This window comes from Nicotiana sylvestris, chromosome 2 (genome assembly GCF_000393655.2).
Source record: "Nicotiana sylvestris chromosome 2, ASM39365v2, whole genome shotgun sequence".
NCBI lineage: Eukaryota > Viridiplantae > Streptophyta > Magnoliopsida > Solanales > Solanaceae > Nicotiana > Nicotiana sylvestris.
This window is the reverse complement of record NC_091058.1, coordinates 10,833,377-10,857,394: the sequence shown is the minus strand read 5'-3', so window position 1 is coordinate 10,857,394 and position 24,018 is coordinate 10,833,377. Positions and strand designations below refer to the sequence as shown.

At 37.2% G+C, this 24,018-nt stretch overlaps 1 protein-coding gene across 2 annotated transcripts; it reads right to left on the bottom strand.

Moving 5' to 3' along the window:
* Positions 1 to 12,736: 12,736 nt before the first annotated feature.
* LOC104217626 (uncharacterized) lies at positions 12,737 to 15,590 on the bottom strand. 2 transcript variants are annotated; one of them, XM_009767919.2, is made up of 2 exons: positions 15,463 to 15,590; positions 12,737 to 13,914 (listed from the first exon to the last, which is right to left on the bottom strand). In XM_009767919.2, the coding sequence occupies exon 2, from the start codon at positions 13,852 to 13,854 to the stop codon at positions 13,048 to 13,050; it is 807 nt and encodes a 268-aa protein (XP_009766221.1). In that variant the 5' UTR covers positions 13,855 to 13,914; positions 15,463 to 15,590; the 3' UTR covers positions 12,737 to 13,047. The 2 variants fall into 2 exon arrangements, with proteins under 2 accessions (XP_009766221.1, XP_009766220.1); XM_009767918.2 differs by having other exon boundaries at positions 15,367 to 15,494.
* Positions 15,591 to 24,018: the final 8,428 nt, after the last annotated feature.

Genomic DNA, 24,018 nt, shown 5'->3' with positions numbered 1-24,018 from the left:
AAGAAACTGGGGCAGAAGTTGTGATTGTAATAAGAAATGTGATTCCAAAAGTTGTAATTCTAACCCATTTTGAAGTTGCTTTGGGCCCGTTTTATACCCTTTTCTTTCCAAGCATATTCCAAGACCCACATTGTTGTCCAAAGAAAGACCTCCCGATCAGTCTTCGAGAGATTCCAAGTCAAGCAATGTAAAGAGAATTCATATTAGGGGCAACACTCCGGTTTAAGCAAGAGAAATCAAAAAATGAGAGAGTTTTATTGGTGAAAACCCTCATGGGCACCATGAGGCGACAAAAGTTGAGAGAAAATAAATGAGAGAGTCCTATTGGTGAAAACCTTTGTGGGCACCATAAAGCGACAAGGAATTGAGGAACAAACAAATGAGAGAGGTTTGTCGGTGAAAACCCTTCAGGGCACTGCAAGTCGAACAAGGTCCGTAAGTTGGCGGAAAGTAAAATTGGGTTGTGGAAATCTTGGAGAAGAAAGTAAAACAATTGGAAAAGAGATTGGTTAAATAGACTGGGCTGATTAATCCAAAATGCATACCATGATCATTGGTGCCAGTGAATCCACTCAGATAAGTTTCTTTTCTTATCTCCAACAGTCATCCAAATTTGGATTTTCCTCTTTATTCTTAATTCTCAAAATCGTTGCATTTCATTACTGTTAATTTTACTCCTCTAAAGTTCTTCCAAGGTTAGCCTTGTTTCAACAAATAAGAAGGAATGTCAGAGTGTACTACCAGATTCAAAATTGCACAAAGCAAAATGTGGCTAGAACATGCCGAATATAATATGATGAAAAGTGGGACATAGGGTGTAAGCAAAGGTTATATCGGTGGAATGGTTCAGTAATGTCGTGGGAGATGTACGGGTTCATGGAGAAAGGTCAGGAGGGGAGAATAACAGTTGGGGGATCCTGCAGTCAGAGATCAGTCAGAAGGTCAAAACGGCCTTTTCGACCAGTTCAAGGCAGTCGGACGAAGCAAAGCATGGCAAAGAGAAACCACCCCCAGCAAGAATGCCACAACTAACTGCCACGTTTTAAACTGACAAGATTTTATTTGATTTGAAACAGGGGAAAAGATGGCATTTTCTTCAGGAAGCATCCTGTAAGGAAAACAAGTACCATGCAGGTTTGATCGCAGAATTCTCAGGACCCTCCTGAAAAATGGGACCTAGGTTAAAATCCAAAACAAACATAAGTAGTAAATACCGGACAATGTGCACCAAAAGGAATAAGTTGGCTTCAAAGTTTGCATAAGAGTTTTCAGGACCCACCTGAATAATGGGACATAATTTTAAGCATTCCATTAGATAAGTAAGTGTTGTTATAAGAGAGTACAGTTTAGCGTAGAAACTGCCATTTGTAAGATAAGCTTTAATTTGAAATTTCAGGACCCTCCTAGATAATGGGATGTAGTTCTAAGACTGTCTTAGATAACATGATTCAACTGAAGTCATACCTTTAAAAAATATAATGTAGCTTTGAAACTTGCATTTTACTAGAAATTTTCAGGACCCTACTGGATAATGGGATATAGCTTGCAGATTGTTAGAGATGCTTGGTAAAAGGATTCAATTAACACTTACATGTGCGCCCGGTTACCAAGCTGGGGCAGAAATTTTTCTTTTTGTTTAATCTATTTTTAAAGTCAGGTACCCGTCTGAAGAACAGGGAAGAACCACACGGGTGTTAAGGATTAAAAGCAGTTCATGATCAAGTAATCAGGAGCCACTTGGAGAACAAGGGAAAACAAATCAAGTTTAAAGGAAGATTGGCACAAGTATTGGCAATCAAGCACCCACCTGGAAGAACGAGGGAGAACAAGTCAAAGAAAAGCAGTTTCAGGAAGAACAGTTGAAGTATCAGCAATCAGGCGTCCACCTGGAGAATAAGGAAGAACAGTTGAAGTATCACCAATCAGGCGTCCACCTGGAGAACAAGGAACAACCGTTGAAGTATCAGCAATCAGGCATCCACCTGGAGAACAAGGGAATACATTTCAAGTTTCAACAACCAGGAGCCCACCTGGAGAACAAGGGAATACATTTCAATTCCAGCAATCAGGAGCCCACCTGGAGAACAAGGAAATATATTTCGAGTGAGCCCACCTGCAGAATAAAGGAATACAATCCAAATGTCAAGTAGTCAGGAGCCCGCCTGGAGAACGAAGGGAAGAAGCAATTCAAGTTCGAGTAATCAGGAACCCGCCTGTAGAACAGTGGATAGGCAACAATGGTCAAAGGAACACATTTAAAGGTTCAGCAATGAGGTGCCCGCCCGGAAGAAAGAGAAAACATCTCGAAAAAAAAATACAATTCAAGTCGGCAGCAAAGGAACTTCCGTTGGAAAACACAAGTCAATGAGGCAACAAGAATCACAAGATCAAGCTTGAAAAGTATACCATAGATCTTTGTAACGCATAGATCATATTTTAGTCTAGCTTCCTTATTTTTGTCATGGTATAATAAGGAGGTCAGTAAGCAGTAGCAGCAGCAGCAACAACAACAGTAAAATCACAGCTTCATGGTAGTCCCAGCTACCGAAATTTCCCGAACTATATTGACCTGATTCCTTTATAGCCAAGGATATGTAGGAAACCTTTGAAGCAGAGGTTCGGTCAAATCTTTCAAAAAATGCTTCCCACAGAGTATTCAAATGGACAAAAATCGCTCGTATCTGCTCACTTTATCTTTGCACGAAACTTTTCGTGTTTCCGGGAAAAGAGTGGCAGCTGTGAGCACGTGATTTTTGCCTCATATGAATTACTCCAAAAGAATTCCCAAAATTAGGTCTTTTCCTTAATTATGTGTTATTTTTAGGAATTATTGTGCGATTTTCGTGATTGTTTGCATATGTTTGTGTGCATATTTAATTTTATTAATGCATTAAAAATACAAAAAATATAGCATTTTCATTTAAGATTTGATTTTTACATTTTTTGGAATTAATTAATAATTAGGTGTTTTACAAAAATAAAAATTCACAAAAAATAACATATTTTTTATTTTTAGTCAAATTGTGTGATTTTCTTTTAATTTAGTATTTAATTATTTATGATAATTATTATTTCGAGTTAATTAATATTTTTAAATCTAATTTGGGTTTTTATAATTTAATTAAGGTTTTAGTTTTAATTTTTTGAAAAAAAGGGGGGAAGAAAAGAAATTGAATTAAATAAAGGAAGAAAATCCAGTTTGGGCCAATCTGGCCAAAACATTCTAAGTCCAAAGAAAATCAGTCCAAACCCACTCCAAATCCAATTAACCCAACCCAATACAAACCCCTAACCGGTCCATCTCAGCCTAGACCCAAAACAACGTCGTTTTGTAACGGCTAACCCTGGCCGTTGATCTTTGATGATCAAACTGTCAAGAGCTTCACCCGTTACCCGTCCCTGACCCGCCCTGAACCGGTCTGGCCCCATGAAACCGAAACGACCCCGTTTTAAGTATTGATTCAATCAGAACCGTTGGATTCCAATCATCCAACGGCCCTGATTGAATCAATAATTTTAATATGTCAAAACCCATCAGACCCCTTACCCCTCATTGTTTCTCACATACCCTAGAGACACGCTTGTCTTCCACCGCCTCACACCACCGCCCTCCGCCCATCGGAAATTGCCTTACGGCGGTTCCGATGGCTCAATCACTCCCAAATTTACACCCCAGAACCACCCGAGCCCCTCTTTCCAAATCCATGACTCTTTTTCCTCGAATATTCCCCGAACTCGTCAAATTTTGGATCGAAGATAAGACCTAAAATTGTCAAAACTCCAGAATCGGTAGATTTGGTGATGATTAAGACCAAAACGGACCTCAGTCATGTATTTTCATCTGAGAACACGTGATTGAGATCTATTTCGGTCGAGATCGAGAGTTTGAAGAAGAAATTCAAAGCTGGCCATTTTTTGCTAGGTATTTTATTTCATTAAACTGGTATTACATGATTTTGTTTGTCATTTTAATTTCATTTTAGTCTTTGTTGTATCCGCATTTCTTCTCTTCATTATAGACTCACATATTAGTCCGTCAGTATTACATGATTAATTCAATAGCATGTTTAATTCATTAGTCTCTATTATTTAGTTCGTCATCATCTGTTCCTTCGCCCTTGTTTCTTTGTAAAAGTTTCTTGTTTTGTTTGAAATAGGTTTCTGGATGGTGCTCAATGGGGATTACAAATTTATGGGTTCTGAATTGGGTCAACTTGACCCATTTTGGCTTTGATTCCAGGGTTAGTTTCAGGGTTGTAATGATAACTTGAGAATTGTTTAATAAAAAGGGGTAGTCACCTAATTGAGAAGCTTCTATAATGGTAGGGATAACAATTCATTACTGAATAATTTAAAGCCATAAGAATTGAGTGAAATTGAATTTTTAAATGTTGAAAGGGCATTCTATGAATCCTAAGGGCATTTCCCATTTTGCCTATTTAAGAAAACAACACACTGAGTTCAAAAGAAGAACATTCTAAAAGAGAGGACTAGAGGAGAAGATAATCTGACAAATACTGGAAAAAAATAGATTTTTACTATTCCATTAAAATTTCCGAGATTTTGAGGCTTTTCATTTATGAAACAATTCCTTAATAATCATAGGTTAAAATGATTTGAATGTGATGGTTTTCAAATGTTTGGTTCAAGTTCTGACTACATTTTGATTACTAAGTATCAGTTGATCCTTCTACTGGGCTGAATTTGGCTAAAAAACTGGTTTCCTTTGGTTTATTTTACTGCTGAGTCCTATTGATGCTACTACTGCACCTTACCCCTCTTTACGCTCATTTCCAGGTATTCATCTCACCTCCCAATGTATGAGAATGGATGAATATGAAGATTGGTTCCCTTAAATAGAAATTTGTACTAATGCAGTTTGTTATTCGAATGTTTCTGCACTTTCGAAACTGTTTAGTTTAGCTTAATCTTATTATATTTCTTTCTGTTCGTTCTGAGTATGGACTGTTGTAGTATTATTGGCTGGGTAGTTCATTGTGGAGCATCAAAGGTGCATGAAAGGTCATGTTAAACGTTTGGCAATGTTTGAAAGTCGTAGGTATCTATGAGATTGGATAATTAGTACATTTGGTGATCAGTATGTAGGCCAACTTCTATATTTATATTGTTGAAAGGAGTATGTTCAAAGTTAAGTTGTAAATGTGATTAAGTATAAAATCCATGTTAGAAAGGGGAGATGTGATTATATAGTTAGTTGTTTCAGTGGTGTTTCAATTCTTAATATGTGAATAACATCTTGTGAATGTGTTTCATGGCTGTGGATTGCATGATATTCATTCCAATCCATCTCTGTAGTATTTTAGTGAGTTTGATCTAAATGTACCTTCCATTAAACATGTATTAAGTAAGAGCTTCTTAGTTTGCCGTAATATATTTGGATCTACTATGTATAATGGATGTGTAATTACTTAAAATGGAATTTGGTTTATTAATTTCAGGGGTGTTCTAGCTGAGTGGTATCTATGTTTATACAATGTTGCAATTTTTTATTATTATTTTTTATATGTTCAAAGGGCTGTTGGTGTAATTGTACGTTTAAAATTAAATTTGAAAACCTATGAGTTGATCGTGTTGTTGCAGGGATTCGACCTTGAATCCCTGCGTGGCCATTACACTGTATCATTGAATTGGGCTGGCATTGGTAACATGATACTGGGCTCCCTTTGGGCTCAGGATTTAGATAGTATCTGGTAGGCCTGATGGGCCGGTCCTGGGTGGGCCGGTCTTGGTGGTCCTCCGAAGCCCGTCACGGGTCGGTCTTCTAAAATGAGCCCACGAGACCGGGACCGTTTAGCCCGGGACCGTCAGGCGGGCCTGGGCCGGTCCTGGCGGGCCCAACGGCTAATTGTTTTTTAAAAAAAATAAAAAATTTAAAATTCTCCAACGGCCATATTTAAAATCTAGCCGTTTGGGCTGAAAATATGACCGTTTTTAAGTTTAAAAAATGGCTATGTGGCCCCCAAACTTTATTTTAACCCCAAATTTTATATAATTACACTTTTCCCCATTTCTCAACTATAAATACCCCCTCATTCTTTCATTTTTATTCACCAATTCATCAATATCTCTCAATATCTCTCAATCTCTCTCAATCTCTCTACTACAATTACTTAATTTATTGTTGAAATTTCGTGAAAAATTGTGAAGTTGTTGAATTGAAGTTTTCAAGTGTTCAACGATTTTCAATTTTCAAGAAGTTGTTCGGCAATCCGGTAAACTCGTTTCAACTCTTACGTTTTTAGAATATATTTTTGTGTGGTTTAGTTTGCATAATTATAATTAATATGGCATTTACTTTGAAAAAAATGTTTGGTAAAGGAAAAGATAAAACCGGTGAAAGTAGTGGCCAACCAACTACCCTTCCCCCGGCTCCCCGACCTAGAAAAGATAAGCAAGTTGAAAGTAGTCGCCAACCTAGACGTCCTCCTCCTTCCGTAATTCTTGATAGTGATCACCCTTGTTTTCAATTTACCGATAGTGAATTTTATCATAATGTTGCACCAGGTGAAAGATTAGATGATGAAATTATGAATGCTCTTTATCCTAATGAAACCATCTTAGAAAATAATGAGGAAAATGAGGATGATGATGAAACCCAAGCACCGGATTTAGATGATACACCTACTAGTCCTCTTAATAACCCAACTGATGCACCGGTCGACCCACCTGTAGAAACTCCTACTTTTAATAGAGAACCTGCTAAACGCCTAGAAACATCATTAGTTTGGAATTTTTTTACTCAAGTAAGAGAACAAAATAAGGCTAAGTGTAAAACTTGTGGGAAATTAATGGTGCATAAATATACTGGAGACCGTAGCGGCACGGGTAGTTTGACTAGGCACATAAAAACACACCCTAGAGATAAGGCTAGATTTTTTCAAATGAAAGCGCAACTAGAGGGGACAAGTGTAGATTCTGCGGTTAACCCTAGTACAGGTTCAAATCTAGTTCAACCAGGAATTAACACTGTCACCGGAGGTATTTTATATTACGATCCAAATAGAGATCGTGAAGAATTAGCAAAGATGATTACTGTTATGTGCTTACCTTATACTTTTGCATCTAATCCTAATTGGGTTCATTATATTAGAAGAGTTTTTAATCCTACTTATAAAGGTTGGCCTCGCGCAACAGTTAAGAGTGATATTTATAAATTCAAACATGAATATGAACAATATTTGCGGTATTTATTTACTCATATACCTAATCGGATTTCTATTACTACTGATATTGGTAGAAGTGGTAATGATTGTGATTATCTAACTGTTACAAGTCATTGGATAGATGAGGAATGGATAATGCAAAAACGCATAATTGCATATAGAATAATTAATTCGCGTCACACAGGTAAGTTTATAGCTAACACTGTTGCAGATATTTGTAGATATTTTTGCTTTAGCGATAAAATAATGGCAATTTCAATGGATAATGCTTCTAGTAACACCAGTGCTATAGGCATGCTTACAACAACACTAAATCCTGCATTTACTAATATTTTCCATGTTAGATGTATTTGTCATATTTATCATTTAATTGTCGGTGATGGTATGCGAATATTAAACATAGAAATTGAAAAGGTTAGAATGGCTCTTAATTGGCTTTTTTATTCAAACCGTAGAAGTAGACTTAGAGAGTATTTTAAAAAATGTGATGAATATGGCCTTAGAGAAAGAAAGGTTCCTAAACCTTGCCCGACTAGATGGAATTGTATGTACGAAAGTTTAGTAGTAGCATATGAATATAGAAACCCAATTAATGCAACGTTTAATTCTCGGGTAGGTGGTGAGGATGATGATGAAATGCTTACCACTCAAGATTGGACTAATGTTAAAATTCTTTTAGATTTTTTAGAACATTTTCAAATTGCTACAAATGCATTTTCTGGGCAATATTATCCTACTATTTCAAACTGTTTAGTTTATATTGCAGCACTATCTGATTTGTTTGTTGAATTTAGTGAGGGTGGGGATATTTATGAACTTGCTATAAATGAAATGAAACAAAAGTTTAAAAAATATTTTTTTCCTATCCCTCCTATTTATGGTCTTGCTGCAATGCTAAATCCTACAATGAAATTGGGAGGTCCTCATTTTTGGTATTCAAATATTTATAAGGCTTTAGATCTTTCAAATGAGGAAATTGCGACACTTGCAGATGCAAAAGCTTCAATTAAGATTAATGCTCAAACAGTTTATAATGCTTATCAACTTGCCTTAGAGCATGCTAGGCCAACTATTCCAACCCCTACTTCGTCTAGCTCACAATCGTCTAAAAGAGTTGCGGGCTTAAAAGCTCTTAAATCTTGGACGGAGTTCAGGGGGTCTCAAGGTGAAAATTATGATGAAACTTCACATCTAAATGAGCTTCAAGTTTATTTGTCTCAGGGACTTGAAAAGGAGAATCCAGACGGCTCTTTTGATCTTTTGGAATGGTGGAAGGCAAGGGAAAAACATTTTCCTGTTCTTGCAAGGATGGCTCGGGATATTTTATCAATTCAAGCTTCAACTGTTGCATCAGAGAGCGCTTTCAGTCAAGCAAGACTGCAAATAGGTGATCATAGAGCGTCTATGAGGGATAGCTTGGAAAAATCAGTATTGTTTAGAGATTGGATCCGCTCGGAAAGAAGAAACTTTGGAATTGCAGAAGCACAACCGGCGATAGATGAAGCTTATGAAGAAATGATAGCGGAACTTGCGGAGGATTCGGCTTCGCCCGGAAGTGGTGATGAACAAGCTTCTTTTCCACCACCACCAACGCAACCTCCTCCGAACCTTGAAGGATTTATGAGATTTGTTAGAGATAATACATAGACTAATATGTAACTTGTATTTTGGCACATCTTCCTTAGTTTTTTTTCCTTCTAATGGTGGTATTAGTACCTTGTTGTGCTCATTCCATTGGGGGAAGGATGACTAAGAAAGATATGCCATTTTTGGTAATAAAATTTATTGCTTCTACCCATGAGCTTCTTTTCGCAATATTTCTTTGTCTATACTTAGAATTATTTATAAGCTACAATATATACATAATATACAATATATATACTACAAGAAAATATATTATGCGAATATATATACATAAGATACAATATATATACTACAAGACAATATATTATGCGAATATATATACATAAGATACAATATATATACTACAAGAAAATATATTATACGAATATATATACATAAGATACAATATATATACTACAAGACAATATATTATGCGAATATATATACATAAGATACAATATATATACTACAAGGCAATATATTATGCGAATATATGTACATAAGATACAATATATATACTACAAGACAATATATTATGCGAATATATATACATAATATACAATATATATACTACAAGAAAATATATTATGCGAACATATATACATAATATACAATATATATACTACAAGACAATATATTATGCGAATATATATACATAATATACAATATATATACTACAAGAAAATATATTATGCGAACATATATACATAAGATACAATATATATACTACAAGAAAATATATTATGCGAATATATATACATAAGATACAATATATATACTACAAGACAATATATTATGCGAAAATATATACATAATATACAATATATATACTACAAGAAAATATATTATGCGAATATATATACATAAGATACAATATATATACTACAAGACAATATATTATGCGAAAATATATACATAATATACAATATATATTATATATTATGCGAACATATATACATAAGATACAATATATATACTACAAGAAAATATATTATGCGAATATATATACATAAGATACAATATATATACTACAAGAAAATATATAAGAGAATATATATACATAAGATACAATATAATATACTACAAGAAAATATATTATGCATGACAATTTAGTGTTTTACTATTGTTTTGTTATTTTCTTTTTCGTCAAGCACTTTAATAATTAGATCTACATATATACTACATATATATTTTTAATATAGCCATGATACTACAAGAAATTGCCTTAAAAAAAAAACCCGCTAGGCCCGCGAAGCCCACGAGCCCAGCTCGTTAAGCACAGGACCATGTGGGCTTAGGCCCGTCACGGGCCGGTTCCACCCATTGAGCCCATGAAGACCGGGACCGCCAGAGCCCAGGACCACGAAGCCCGGGACCGCGAGGCCCGGCTCGTTAGGCCCACTAAGGCCCGGGCCCGGGCCAGAATACAGCATTAGGCTCGACAGCCTTAACCGCAAAGCTAGATTCAAATCTCCATAGCCGGTTCGCATAGGGATGGGGCATTTGCATCTATACGCATTTTTGGGTCACGTTTTAATTTGTGTTCGCTTTGTAAAAAAAAAATGTAAACGTACCCATATTTTTGCGTAACTTCAGTATACGGGGCTAAAGTAGCAAGTATGCTGAATCAAGTGTGCTGAAGTTTTTGTTTGTAATTGCTGAAGTTTTTGTTTTTGTAACTGGCGAACTTCAGCTCTAGAGTTGAAGTTTTTGTTTTGTAACTGATGAACTTTTTTGTTTGTAACTGGCGAACTTCAGCTCTAGAGCTCTAGGGAGCATGTTGTACCCACACGAAGTAACATAAAGCAACATTAAAAGGAACCAAGAAACATCAACACATTACCAATTCAATCGACAACTGAAATCTCCAATTTCCGTCAGACCCAATTCACCAAACAACAATATAAAATTAATAATAAATTTCTCTTGTCCCATTTTCACATCAAAATTGTGCATAAGATTCAAGTTGCAAAACCAAGATAGAACCTTTACAACTGAGGGTGTCGGCGAAAAAGAAAAAATGATTGAAAATTTATAGGACTCACCGGAGAAATAAGAAGAAGCAGATAGGGATGAACTTTACTTCTGGAAAAAGAAAAAATAAAACTTTGAGGAGGAGAAGGAGGAGGAGAAAGGGGGCTGAAGTTGTTTAAAAAGTGTGTACAAATTAAAACTTTTAAAAAATAGGTATAGATTAAATGGGTGCGACCAAATAGGGCGCCCCGTGCAATCTTTACTAAGAATGGCTGGGAGCGTCAAAATTTTCTTGATCCATTCTCAAGATCTCAAGCCCCTCACCAACTTGCTCCTAGTGACATTAGGCACTATTCATTTGGGTTTCCATAAAAACAAATCATGGCTCGCAAGTTCAGAATCTTAACATAATAACCATTTTTTATTTTACAATTTTTATGTCGATTTATGACATTTGAAAAAAGAAATGCGAGACAAGCTTCAAAAAACTAATAGACTGAACAAACAAAATTCTTACCTCGTACTAAGAGCCCGTTTGGATGGGCTTATTTTAAGTAGTTTTTAAGCCAAAATAGCTTTTAAGCTATAAGTTAGGATTTCTAGCTTTTTGCTTGTTTTAATCATTTTAGCTTATAAATAAATATTTAAAAGCACTTTTTTTACTTTATCCAAACACTACAAAATGGCTTAAAAGCGATTTTGGCTTAAAAACACTTTAAATAAGCCAATCCAAACGGGCTTTAAATTATTTAATTCTCTGGCTTTTAATTGTACACTGAGAGACCTTTTATCTTTTTTTTTTTTAATAGGAAGACTCTAAATTTATCAATTTACTATATAACATATTTTAGTTTTATCTTTCAGCATATTTTCGGGTCATGATTTATAATTTTATGGTCAGCAACACGTTTTGTACTTGTCCTTCACTTTAACAAAATTCCAGTACTGATTGAGTGAATTTCACGTATCAAAATATTTTGTTGAAAGGATCCCTATTTATTCTTTTACCTCTGATTATATTCAAAATTATTTTTTGTTATACCTAAGAAATTACACAAGCAATTTTCGTATGGTAAGAGCACGCATTACGTAGAAGTAAAATAGAGGGCAAAAGAAAAATTATTTCTCCCTTTTATAAGGTATTAGTTTTAGTGTGCACAAAGGACCGCTCACTAGCTAACCGGACTAGTGGACCCTATCGGGAGCCATACTTAAAATCATGTCCCATTTTCCAAATTAAAAAAAAGACTCAATGGGAAGAAAGATTACGTGCGGCTTGTAAAGCACATGTGAGGCAAATCAAGATCTAATCATAGTAAGAATATTTTACTATTCTGGGAATCAGCCTAAGCGTTTATTTGGGATTGAAAAGCTTCGCCAATGATGCATTTTGTTTTCTAAGGTATCTTTTCCCAAGCTAATCAACTCCTGGACTCTAAAAACTTGCACCAAATATTTATACCAAATCAATAAAGAAAAAATATGTCTTTTATACACATTTATCACTTAACCATGATTTAGTAATATGCATATCACTTTAATTCTTAACTGCTACAAAGATTACAGTATTCTCAACCATAAATATAAGGAGTAGAATCATGTCACCCCACCTTGCAAATCAAAGGCTTGTGGTTACTTGTTAGAAAAATCTAAGCAACTGTCTACTTCTAATCTTGATTAACACCGTTGAGCCACCGCGCTTCCATGACTATCCAGCTAAACTGCATGGATTATGCAGTTGAAGATCTTTCAGTGGCTCCCAATGTCCAAATCAAAGGCAAGAAAAGATCATGCAATTTGTTTTCTATACAAACATAAAGGTGAGATATATAACAGAAAGTAACTGAGGATAATTACTGGGCATCCGTTTGAGTGTACATACAAGAGAACAAGCACAAGATCTTCAAACAGTAGTTCCCGAACGATGATACAGACACTATGGAAATACAGCGGTCTCCATGTCAAAATTACTTGTATTAACAATGTCTAGAACCAATTTGTTTCTGACATTGGAGAATGGTTGCTATTATAGAAACAAATTACAACCTGACAATTACCAAATGGCATACCCAACTACGATATGAGATAATTCTTGGCCAAAATGACTTGAAACATTTTCTCCCTCTCACACCATGAAAGAATTTACAACGAGAACTGATGCCAGAAATGTCGTCAAATTATGCATTCAATTAAGATGCACTCAACAGAATTGCTGCTTTCTAACACAGTTTTGATCCCACAAGATCAAGAGAACAAAAACAGCATTTCAGGTGAAGATTTCTCGAACCAGCCAATCCAAACTGGGATATGCAAAGTACAGAATTAGAAAAGATGGGAGAGCAAACACAACGGTGATGAGCATGTACAAGGCCAAGATTGCTGCACTGGCTGGTATAGCATACATGATGATCAGGAGAAATACAACCACCAGAGGAAACTTGGCTGTCAAATGAACGAAGAAAACAAGAGACTTGCGAAGAGAAGAATGAAGTCTCTCAATAGCAAGAGAACCACTGATGTAATTGTGATCATGGTTCGAGCCTGATGATTCTGGGTGATGAACATACTGTCCCCTCTGTCGGCTAGACTGGCTTGCTGTACTTCCTAGGAATTTTGTACATGATGGCCAGGCTGTTGTTTGATGATCCCCACAAGATGAATTATGAGACTTTGTTCTGTCACCATTCATACTCTCAAGCATCCAGAGAAGAAAGAAGTTCTTACGAGGAAACTTAAGGGTCCCTCTATAAACCAAACGAAGGGATAACAAATTGCACCAGGGACAAGCTATAAACAGTGGAAGCTGGAGCGGCAAAGTAGGGAACTTCACAACAGCCCATTGTAGTCCTAGGATGCAGTTTTTACAAAGTGTATGGCCGCACCATAGAACATAGGGTACGTTTTCAACAATGTTAAAGGATTCCCAGCATATTGGGCACTCAAGTCCCTCCTCCCTGCTGGTTATTGAAGAAGCTTCATCGTCTGAGCAATCTGCTGAATGCTGAGTACGCTTCAGAGAGTCATTCTTTAGCCCTATATTCCCAGCTACACAATTGGATGCAAAGTTCCACATAGTGGTGGTCTAAGGTTGATATTGAGGAGCTTAATATTCCAAGACTTCCAAAAACACTTCCTGTCAGGTCAAGCCATAAACAAAAATGAGAAGCTACAAAATATTGGAGCCAAGAGAAGGGAGCAAAGGGAGCACAAAGACTCATCGTTTACGCAACACAAACATATCCCTCCTTTTCTTTTCTATTATGGTACCTAGTACTAGGGGTGGCAAAAATAGGCCCAACTCGCCCAACCCAACCCAGAACTGATCAGGTTGGGTTATTAATAAAATAGATAACGGGTCATAATGGGTTAAACCCAAAATGACCCGCTAAAATCGGTAGCAGGTCAGAAACGGGTTAAATTGCTGTAACCCGGCGGGTTAAAATTCACATGAGATGTTGTGTACCAAACTAATTATAGAAATACAGAATATGTAGGTATAAGTTCTTAACAGCAGATGTACGCTAATTTGCCATCACATGCTGTAATACGGTTTTGAAAAAGCATACTATAAAATAAATAACAGAAACTGTCTATGTTGGCTACAAAAAAGTATATCTGATCCCAAGCCTGGATAAAGGAGAATGATTGCAGTAGGTTGGCAACCATCCTAATTCCTAATATAGTGAGTCCTATAATTCTATAAATATTGAATCCTAAAAAGAGTAGAATGGATATAGAGGATTTGTATAACTGATCCTAACTAGTTTTGGATTGAGGCATAGTTCCTTGATATGATAGATAAGAGAAAGCAATACGAATAGGCCCTGAGAGAAAATAGGCTTCTCACCGACTTGGATACAGAGTTCAAACAGCGCTAGAATTATTTTTTATAAAGATTTATCTGGCTTAGCTTACACGTAACCCAACTAATTCCACCAGGTACCTCCTACCTCCTACCTCCCACTAGCACAATTATTGGGTAACTCTGTCCACTAATGCTAAGACAAGGCTAAGACAAATGGAAAAAATCACCTAGTGTTTTGTCTCCACTGAGATTTAAACCCGAAACCTCATAGTTCCTCTCACTCATTGACCATTATGACAAAAACAATTCCCATTTTCCACTCATAGAAGCACTTTTTTTTTTTTTGACTGCGCACACCATGGGAATTGTACATAGTTTGGTCTCAGATTAAAGTGATCAACACAATCAAGAAGTACAGATAATAAGAACCCAGTAGCACTATAAGAGTCTTTTGTTGTATTGAGCCGAGGGTCTTTCGGAAACAGACTCTCTACCTTCACAAGGTAGGGGTAAAAACTGTGTGCATACTAGCATTCCCAACCCAACTTGTGGGAATATAAAGGGTATGTTGTTGTTGTTGCTAGCACTATAAGATTCTCTCAACTATACCATAATAGGATATTTGAAATTCAATTGATTCCACATTAAAACGCTACGAATTCACATTCAGTTGAGCTAATAAATCAAATTTCAATAGCATAGAAAGAAAGTACTAGATCCAATCCAACGCGTACAAACTCAATTAAATAGATTAAAAAGGAAATGAACAAAAGTACTTACAATCAACATAAATCGGTTATCATGTTATCAACATAAATCGCAATGGTAGCGAGATCGGAGAGAAAGAGGAGAAAGTTATGAAAAGACGGAAATGACCTCAAGAGCTTCTTCTCCCTTCTCTTTTGTTATGTTATCTCCCTCGAAAACGACTGTTGCCTGTGAAGCCCTACCCACGTTTGACGTTTACAAATATGGGAACGTCTCAATTATATCTCCTTTTTTCTTCCATTTGTGCGCTCTCTTTTCATCAGACGCCAGGCATCTCATCCAACGTCGTGTAGTATCGGATAGTGAAATTACAAACGACGCCGTAAGATTCTGTTCCGTAACGGACTCGTTAGTCGTTTCAGGGTTTGAAAGTTAGCCAATACCGCTTGTTAAATAAGAATGCAATCTTAAATAAATGTCCCGAATAACTTCCTCTATAGGTCAGAATCTGATCAAAAGAAGTCTACTTAAGGGAGAATGGATTGGGGTCGGTCAACCCGAAGTCACGTTTAAGAAGCAACACACCGGCAAGCAGTCCGGCTATGGCTGGAGTCGAGCACTCATGAGGCTCGTACGGGTAGTTCGACACTTAGCCATTTTAAAGGATTATTCCACAGAATATTCAAAAGATGGGGTACACTGGTTAAGGACCGATGGGTAATGAAAGTGTTTTATATCAATACTAGGAGAGAGAGAGTAACAAAGGGGGGCCAGTCCAAAGATCCAAGAAAAACACCCCTCTCGGAGAGGAAAGATGGCCCATGACCTCAGATCCATCGCCAAAAGGAGAAAAGAGCTTAGAATTTTGGTATTCATCTATAATTCAACCTTCACAAGAAAATATAGATATGTCTAGCCCACAATCGGGTGAATCATTTCTGTTGCTATTTCTCTTTTCCATTTGATATTATGTAAATTGCCATCTTTCATTATATTGGGGAGTACAAGCGGGACTATATTGGCCTTTCACGCTCAATTATAATGGTTTATAACTGTCCTGATCTAGAAGTGATTCTTTGGCTAAGATTTACCCTCTATCTTCTTATTAAATTCGTTTAACAAAAATGTCCTAAAACTTTTTGGTCAACAATTTGGCGTTGTCTGTGGGGATTTCCTAGCCAAAGTTTTAGTTTCCTCTAGATCTAAACTCGGTTCTAGTTCTACTTCCCGTTCGTTGTAACTTCATCCTTTCGCTACGAGCACAAATTTGAGGAATTCATAGGCAAGATCTTGAAATAGCCAAACCAATTTTTAATCTAGACCCTTGCATGAAATCAAAATTATGTCTGACATCTATATGAAAACTACGCTTAGACATAGTTATAGTTTCGGCACGTTGCGAATGCAAACTGTTGGACTAGGACTGTGGCCGTCACGTATTTAGCACGTCCACAATCCTGTCACCATGTTAGCGCTAGATACCAATCTATACCTTGTGCATACAACCCTCTCCCTCTCAAAAAGGAATAATAACCAGTTGTGTAACTCCTTGAAATGACAAAACTCGTCCCCGCCTGTATACTTGTGGTGTGGCTTATGTTTCAGTATCTTCATGCACTCGGGACTGGATCGGATTGGGACTTGAACTCAAAGATCCCAACAGGAGAAGTAAGTCATTAGCCCATAAGGTGCCCAGATTCGACTAATGCCGAAGATAAGTACGAATCTGAGATCGGATATGAAGCTAGCACTCTTAGTTCATTGCCAATCAGATCAAAGGGACTTTCCAGACCCAAGTAGCGGAGACAACAAAAATACCAAGCCAAAGATCCACAAGATGTCATCCGAGTTCGATGGATATGAGCTCAACCCATGATAGCAGCTACGAAGCATAGCCAAAGAAGGGAACATGGTTGTTCCCTTCCACTCATTAACCAACCAGTCAAGGTAACAAACAATTTCGTTTGGCTTTAACTTGCTATTTCTTTTCAGAGTGGGACAGGACCATGGGGTATCCTCAAAGACACGCAAACAGGGAACAAACGCTATCAAAATAGCACACCAAGAAAATTCTCCATGTCATATCATCCTGTAGGCGGTCGAGCAAAACCCCCCTCCCCCACCTCCACTAAGTTGGTACTCAACGCCATAAAGGAAAAGTCTATATAAACTAGGACTGGGTGTTGATACCCAATTTTTTTCTGTATATTTTTAATATGCAAAATACCCTCAAAATAGCATGTATGTGCATATATAAGTATGTCCCGAGGTTTTAATATTTTTCTCTTAATTTTTAAAGATTTTTAAATCAATTTATTGCCCTATTTTATCAAGAAAAATCCAGCAATTATCCCCAAAATTATTATTTTGGGTGATTTATTTATTATATTCTCATATTTATATTAAAATATAGCTAGCATAATTTTTTCATATTTTAATAAATTTATTTGGTATTTTAAAGCTAAATTGCATATAACTGCAACATTGACCTCTTTTAAGATTTAATTATATTTATAGTTATAAAATTGACTCCAATATTTTTAATTTAATAATTATGTATTATTAATCATTTATTACCTTTAATTTATTTTCAAAAATATTTTAACTATTTTTATAAAATAAATGAGGGAAAATGGCTATTTAAATGATAACCCATTTGCATTTCAATTTTAGCCGGATTTGTACCTCTAATTAGACCCAATTCCAGAACCCAATTACCCAGCCCAAATCCTAATCTACCCTACCCACGACCCTTTAAAATAACCCGCCCGGATTCCCCTTCAATCCAGGTCGGCCACCGTTAACTCTTTCCTTTTTAATTACCAATTATCCCCTAACCTTAATCATTTCCCATTTGTAGTCGCCCTTGAATTCCCCCTTCTCCTAGTTCTCTCTCAAGCTCCTCTCAAACCCTAGCTGCCTCCCTCTGTTTCCACCCTAAAATCGCCTGAATCCATGGCTTCCAAAGCCATTAAAGGCCTGTACCGGCCTCCTATGACTCCTACACACCTGATTACTATGGTTTCAAGGTCAGACCTTGAAGAAGCTTGGTCAAGACTTTGTTTCATTTGAGTTTTATGGCTATCTCCGACCTTGCTCCAGCCAGCCATGGCTATTCAAGCCTGATTTTGACTTCTCCTACTTAGATCAATGACTTTCCAAGCCTTTCTCACCATTTGGGTTCTTCCGAAACCCTAACCTTCGAGGTTCCTCTAATTCTTTTAGATCCGTTGTAGATCTATATTTTCTCTAAGATTTTAAACGTTTTCTCAAAGTTTCTTTCAAAACTTTACCTTCAAAACCTTTACCTTTTCCGATTTAGGGCTTTGTTAAGCCATTTCAAAGCTAGTCTGATTTTTAACGTGTTCTACTGTGTTTCTTATGTTGACCTTCTACTGTGTTTCTTATGTTGATTCTTCTACTGTATTTCTTATGTTGTTCTTCTACTGTGTTTCTTATGTTGTTCTTCTACTGTGTTTCTTATGTTGATTCTTCTACTGTGTTTCTGATGTCGTTCTTCTACTGTGTTTCTTTATGTTAAAAGTCTTGGTTCTTTCTTAAGGTTTCTGATTTTATTTGTTGATATTTTTGCCTGATTCTCTTGTCTTTCATCTCTATACTCGATTGATGGTGAAAACCCTAAAATTTGGGGGTTCATTCGAGTTTTGAAACTATTTACTATGTGATTTTCTTGTTCCTCATCCCTGAACTTGTTTGGTTTCAAAACCCTAATCTCTTTGGAACTATTCGAGTTTCTGAAGTTGTTTCATCTATTGCTCGACTGAGTTTCGAAATCTTTGTTTCAACATCTGTTGCTTCATGTGATTTTGATCTTCTGCTATCATTGAAACTCGACTGTATTTTCAGAAAGGTCTTTCTATTGGACGCTTTTGCATGTTTCTGATACTCTCCTTTTTCTCTATTAACCTATGTGACTGTCATGTGATTATTCTCTTTGTCATGAGTTCAGCCTCGCATGCCTAATGTTATGCACTCTTTTATATGCTAAATTTCCCTCTCAAAATAACCCTTAATTGTGACCTCTTTGTGTAATTCTGATTGCACTCTTGTAATTGATTCTTGTCTTGTTGTACTGATTTCCCTGTTTCTTGGACTTATTTGAATACTTTCCTTTGAACTTTCAACCCCTACCTTTTCTATTCAATTTGATTAATTCTTTTACCTTGATTACATTGGTATTGGATTCTTACAGACCTTTCATTGATTAGAGTCTGATGAACCTAGCCTCTATTACCTACTGTGTACTTGTACTATGCTGGAAATACTTCCTTATTGGTCATATTCAGCCCTATGTGATTTCTTTCCTTATTTAGTACTTGCATGTTACCGTTTGATTTTAAATCCTTAATTAAAGGAAGTCTTATACTGATTGATTTTAATTGGTACACGGTTCCATAATTATTTTCTTGCCTTGTTTTCTGCCTATTTTCAAACTATAAATACATGGCTTTCTCATTAACATAGACACACACAGACACTCTTAGTTTTCTGAACTCACACTCACCTTCAAAAGGCATTCTCTCTTGTTACTTGTATTGTGGCCTGCTTTCAAGTCCTGCTACTTGCTTTTATTGTACTTTGCCTCTTCGAAACTGGTATGTTCTGATTAAGATTTTCAGCAATCACAATAACGTGTTTACTTAATACTTTTACCTTCTTGTCTATATACTGCTTATGTATGGTTCAATACTTACTTTAGCATGCTGTAATTTCCTTCTGCCTGTCTTGTTATGAACCTCAAACCCCCGCCCCAATATGTTTGATACTATGGTTTGCTTAAGGCATGACAGTACTGAATATTACTATCCATGACTCAAGCTTGATCCCTCAGGGATCCTAACCCCTATGATTCTTTGCTGTTGTATGTTCTGGTAGGCTTATAGGCATGCCAACATCTCCATTGATGTGCATGCCCAAAGCTTACCCTTGCTAAGCATGGGCTCTCTGCAATCAGTTCCCAATCCCCGACCCCCTTTTGTGCAAAGTTATCAATTCTGTAGCTATGTCCCAGTACCCTTTTCCCTTTTCTTTACTTCCCTAGTTCTTAAAGTTCTGTTTCTGCACTTGCACTCTCTCTTAGACTTTAAGTTCTGCCCCCCTCTTGTGAGCCTTGCCTTGGACCCCTTTAGCTCCCTCTGAACTTGGACACTTGAGTGTTGGCCCTTCCACACTGCACTTATCCCCATTCTGATAATACAATTTGGATGTGAGCACTGCTCGGAGTCTCATTGAGGCTCTTAGGGAACTCTGACACACTCAAGTTGAGAAAGCCTTGGATCAATGGTCTTTGAGTTGGCTTATCTTATAACTCAGTGAGGAAGTCAGAATCAGGTTACCTCTAGTTGTACTCTTATTTGTATTTTCTGATGTAATTTACTATTCCGGTTTGTAATAAGTTGTAATAAACGCTTGGGGTTGGCTAGTGAAAAAGGGTGGGTAACAATGCATGCAAAGGGTAGAAATCATGCCTATAGGGTTATTCCGAATTCTTCATATTCGATTACATATAGAAACCATGCATGCAGGTTGTTCTAGTTCTGCATATTCAATTACATATAGAAACCATGCCTATAGGATCGTTCTGAATTCTGCATATTCAACTGCATTAAATACCATGTCTATAGGTTTTAAACAACTTCTGCATTTAGATACCATGTCTATAGGTTTTAAATAGCTTTTGCATTTAGAGACCAAGTCTATAAGTTTTAAACTGCTTATGAATTTAGATACCATGTCTATAGGTTTCAAACAGTTCTGCACTTAGGTACCCCATCTATAAAGGTTTAAAATCAGTAACGCCTAGAAAGCATGCCTATAGGAGTTTCTAATAAAAAATTTGATTCGCCTCACTCGGTGTTAGATCTAAAATCAGTAATAATGGATATCATCATTTGCAAAACTTATAATCAATTCGTTTAAATTCTGTCTCTCTTTAATAATCAGAGTCCCTCACTTAGCTAGTTTAACAAGTATGCATATAGGACTTTTAAATAATTCATTCCAAGTTTTACTAGCTCATCACCTTCAGAGTTCAATAGATATCATGCCTATAGGACCCCGTCGAAACACTTAGGCAAGCCCTAGGGTAATAAATATAAACTGAATTTGCTTCTATGAATAATTACAACCAGTAGGTAGGTCTGATTCAGACTTCTTATCTGAGTTATGTGATAAGCTGAAACTGTCTCAACAATTTCCTCTCACTCATCTTCAATACCTTTTAAATCAAACCTAAATAGTATGTGTAAGTCATGCTAATTTACGTGATTCTTTGTTTAAGGAGGTATATCTGAGCCTCTGCTTGTTATATGCTTTCCCCAATTTGCAATACGTGTTTTGTATGTCGCCTTAGAGTTTTTTCCTTTGAAACTACAAATAAGCCTAATATTCCTCCCTTTTAGGATTAGTAGTCCTAAATGCCTCCGGGACTGATAGGATTAGGACGAGTAATAGCATGCAATAAGTAAACGAGACCAATCCGCGCTGTAAATACCTTAACGGGGTGGGAAGGGTAGATATAGATATAATAACCACGCAATAATGTCACGTGTAGCCTCGCATTGAGGAGTGATTATCGAGCATTGTGTGGGGTGATCCATATTGTTAATAAACCTAGGACCCCTTTCCCTTATTTCCTTATTCCTTTTATCATTTCAACTCCTTTAAAAATCAGCTTTCTTTGCTCTTCCAAACTTTGTTTATTTGCAAACCATTATATGTAACCCCCTCTTATTTGAACCCTATTTGTCTATATGTTAATTGCACCCCAAATTCACAATAATTGTCTGGCCGGGAACCATACTAGTGGATTCTGAGGGGTGCCTAACACCTTTCCCTTGGAATAGTTTCAAGCCCTTACCCTAATTTATAGTTATTCAAAATCAAACTCTTTTGGTGTCCTAATGCACCCTAATCATTAGGTGGCGACTCTTCAAACGCAAACCCAATTCCCAAAAGGAATGAGTTGTCCCTCTAAATGTCATAAACCCGATTTCGCTCTAGAAAAAGGGGGCGCAACACTGGGTCACCATCCCGGAAAACATACGAATCTCTCCAACATACAGACAGAACACAAGTGCGTGAAACTCAGCCACGCGTTCGCCAAAGCCACTATGCGATGACACGACTAGCTAAAATTTGATCTCGTACATACATTAAGACATCCCGAAGCTTGAGAGAGACATTCATCGCCTGGCCTATCAACTACCTCTCCAAGCCAAGCGATGAAGGGACTAAATAGACTTGGACTCCTCGAATGTATGTACTGACCGTACATCAACGTAGTATTTTCTAATTAATGAGTAAACGAAGCAGCATACGGAATTCTTACGTAACTCCACCAAGTTTACACATCACGCCAACACAGGAAATTTACATTCGGCCTCGCTCGAATTCATTAAGAGTTAAATTTGACCTCGCTCGAATTTACAACAAGACAAATTCGACCTCGCTCAATTTAGCAAGACAAATTCGTCCTTGCTCGAATTAACAAGTCAAATTCGACCTCGATCGAATTAACAAGTCAAATTCAACCTCGATCGAATTAGCAGGACAAATTCGACCTTGCTCTAATTAACAAGTTAAATCAACCTCGCTCGAATTAACAATTCAAATTCGACCTCGCTCAAATTATCAAGACAAATTCAACCTCGCTCGAATTAGCAAGTCAAATTCGACCTTGCTCGAATTAACAAGTCAAATTCGACCTCGCTCAAGTTCACAAGTCAAATTCGACCTCGCTAGAATTAATAAGCTACATTCCACCCCGCCCGAATTAACTACCGAAAGTTAGGGACTTACTGCGAGAAGATCCAAGAAATTCGAAAAGAAAAAATAAGGAAATGCCAAAGATGTACAATCAAGGACAAATCAACTGTTCCATTCAAAGAAAAAATAGCGTCTTACAAAGGGCCAAAAGGGGGCCCCCACCCAACTAACTAAGTACTGAAAAACTAAGTACAGGAGGAAAAATTAAGTACAAAAGCTTCACTCAGAATTATTCCCATACATGTCATCATCTCTCTCCCCGCTTGGTTCTGCGGCTTCACCTCCACCGTCACCCTCTCCATCAGAATGTTCATCATCAAAGGTAAGCCCGTCCTTAACCTCATCGTCTCCATCAGCCTCCGGTTTCATGGGTCATAGATGCAGGTAAGCCGGGCCTCATGCGCTTTAACGCGAACTTCTTCGAAGTAGCTTCAGGAACTTCCTCGCTGCCAACAAGCCCTTATATATATCCTGTTGACCCTTAGCGTGGATCCACATCTCGTACAAAGGGCAAGGAACGTCAACAGAGACGGACACAGGAGAAGGAGTCGAAGCCAACAATGGTACCCTCTTAGACTCGAGAGCAGCAATTTGATCACCCAGGCTCAAGACATCTCTCTCAAGCCCACCAATTTGCTCATCAAGCCGCATCTCCCTCGGAGCGGCCGTTTCCATCTCAGTTGCTCGTTCAGACTTGAGAACACAGATAGAATCTTCCAGTGCCGCAACCCTTGCCAAGGCCGTTACTCGGGCTCCCTCAGCCCTCTCTAGCTCGGTCACCTTCCTTTCAAACTCGGTCACCTTCTCCGCCAATTCAACACTTAGACTGGTGACTCTAGTGTCACTTTGCTCAAGCTCCGCTCGCAGGGCCACCACCTTCGCCTGAAAATCAACACACTCGGACGCAACCCCCTTACCCATCTTGAGATCTTCTTT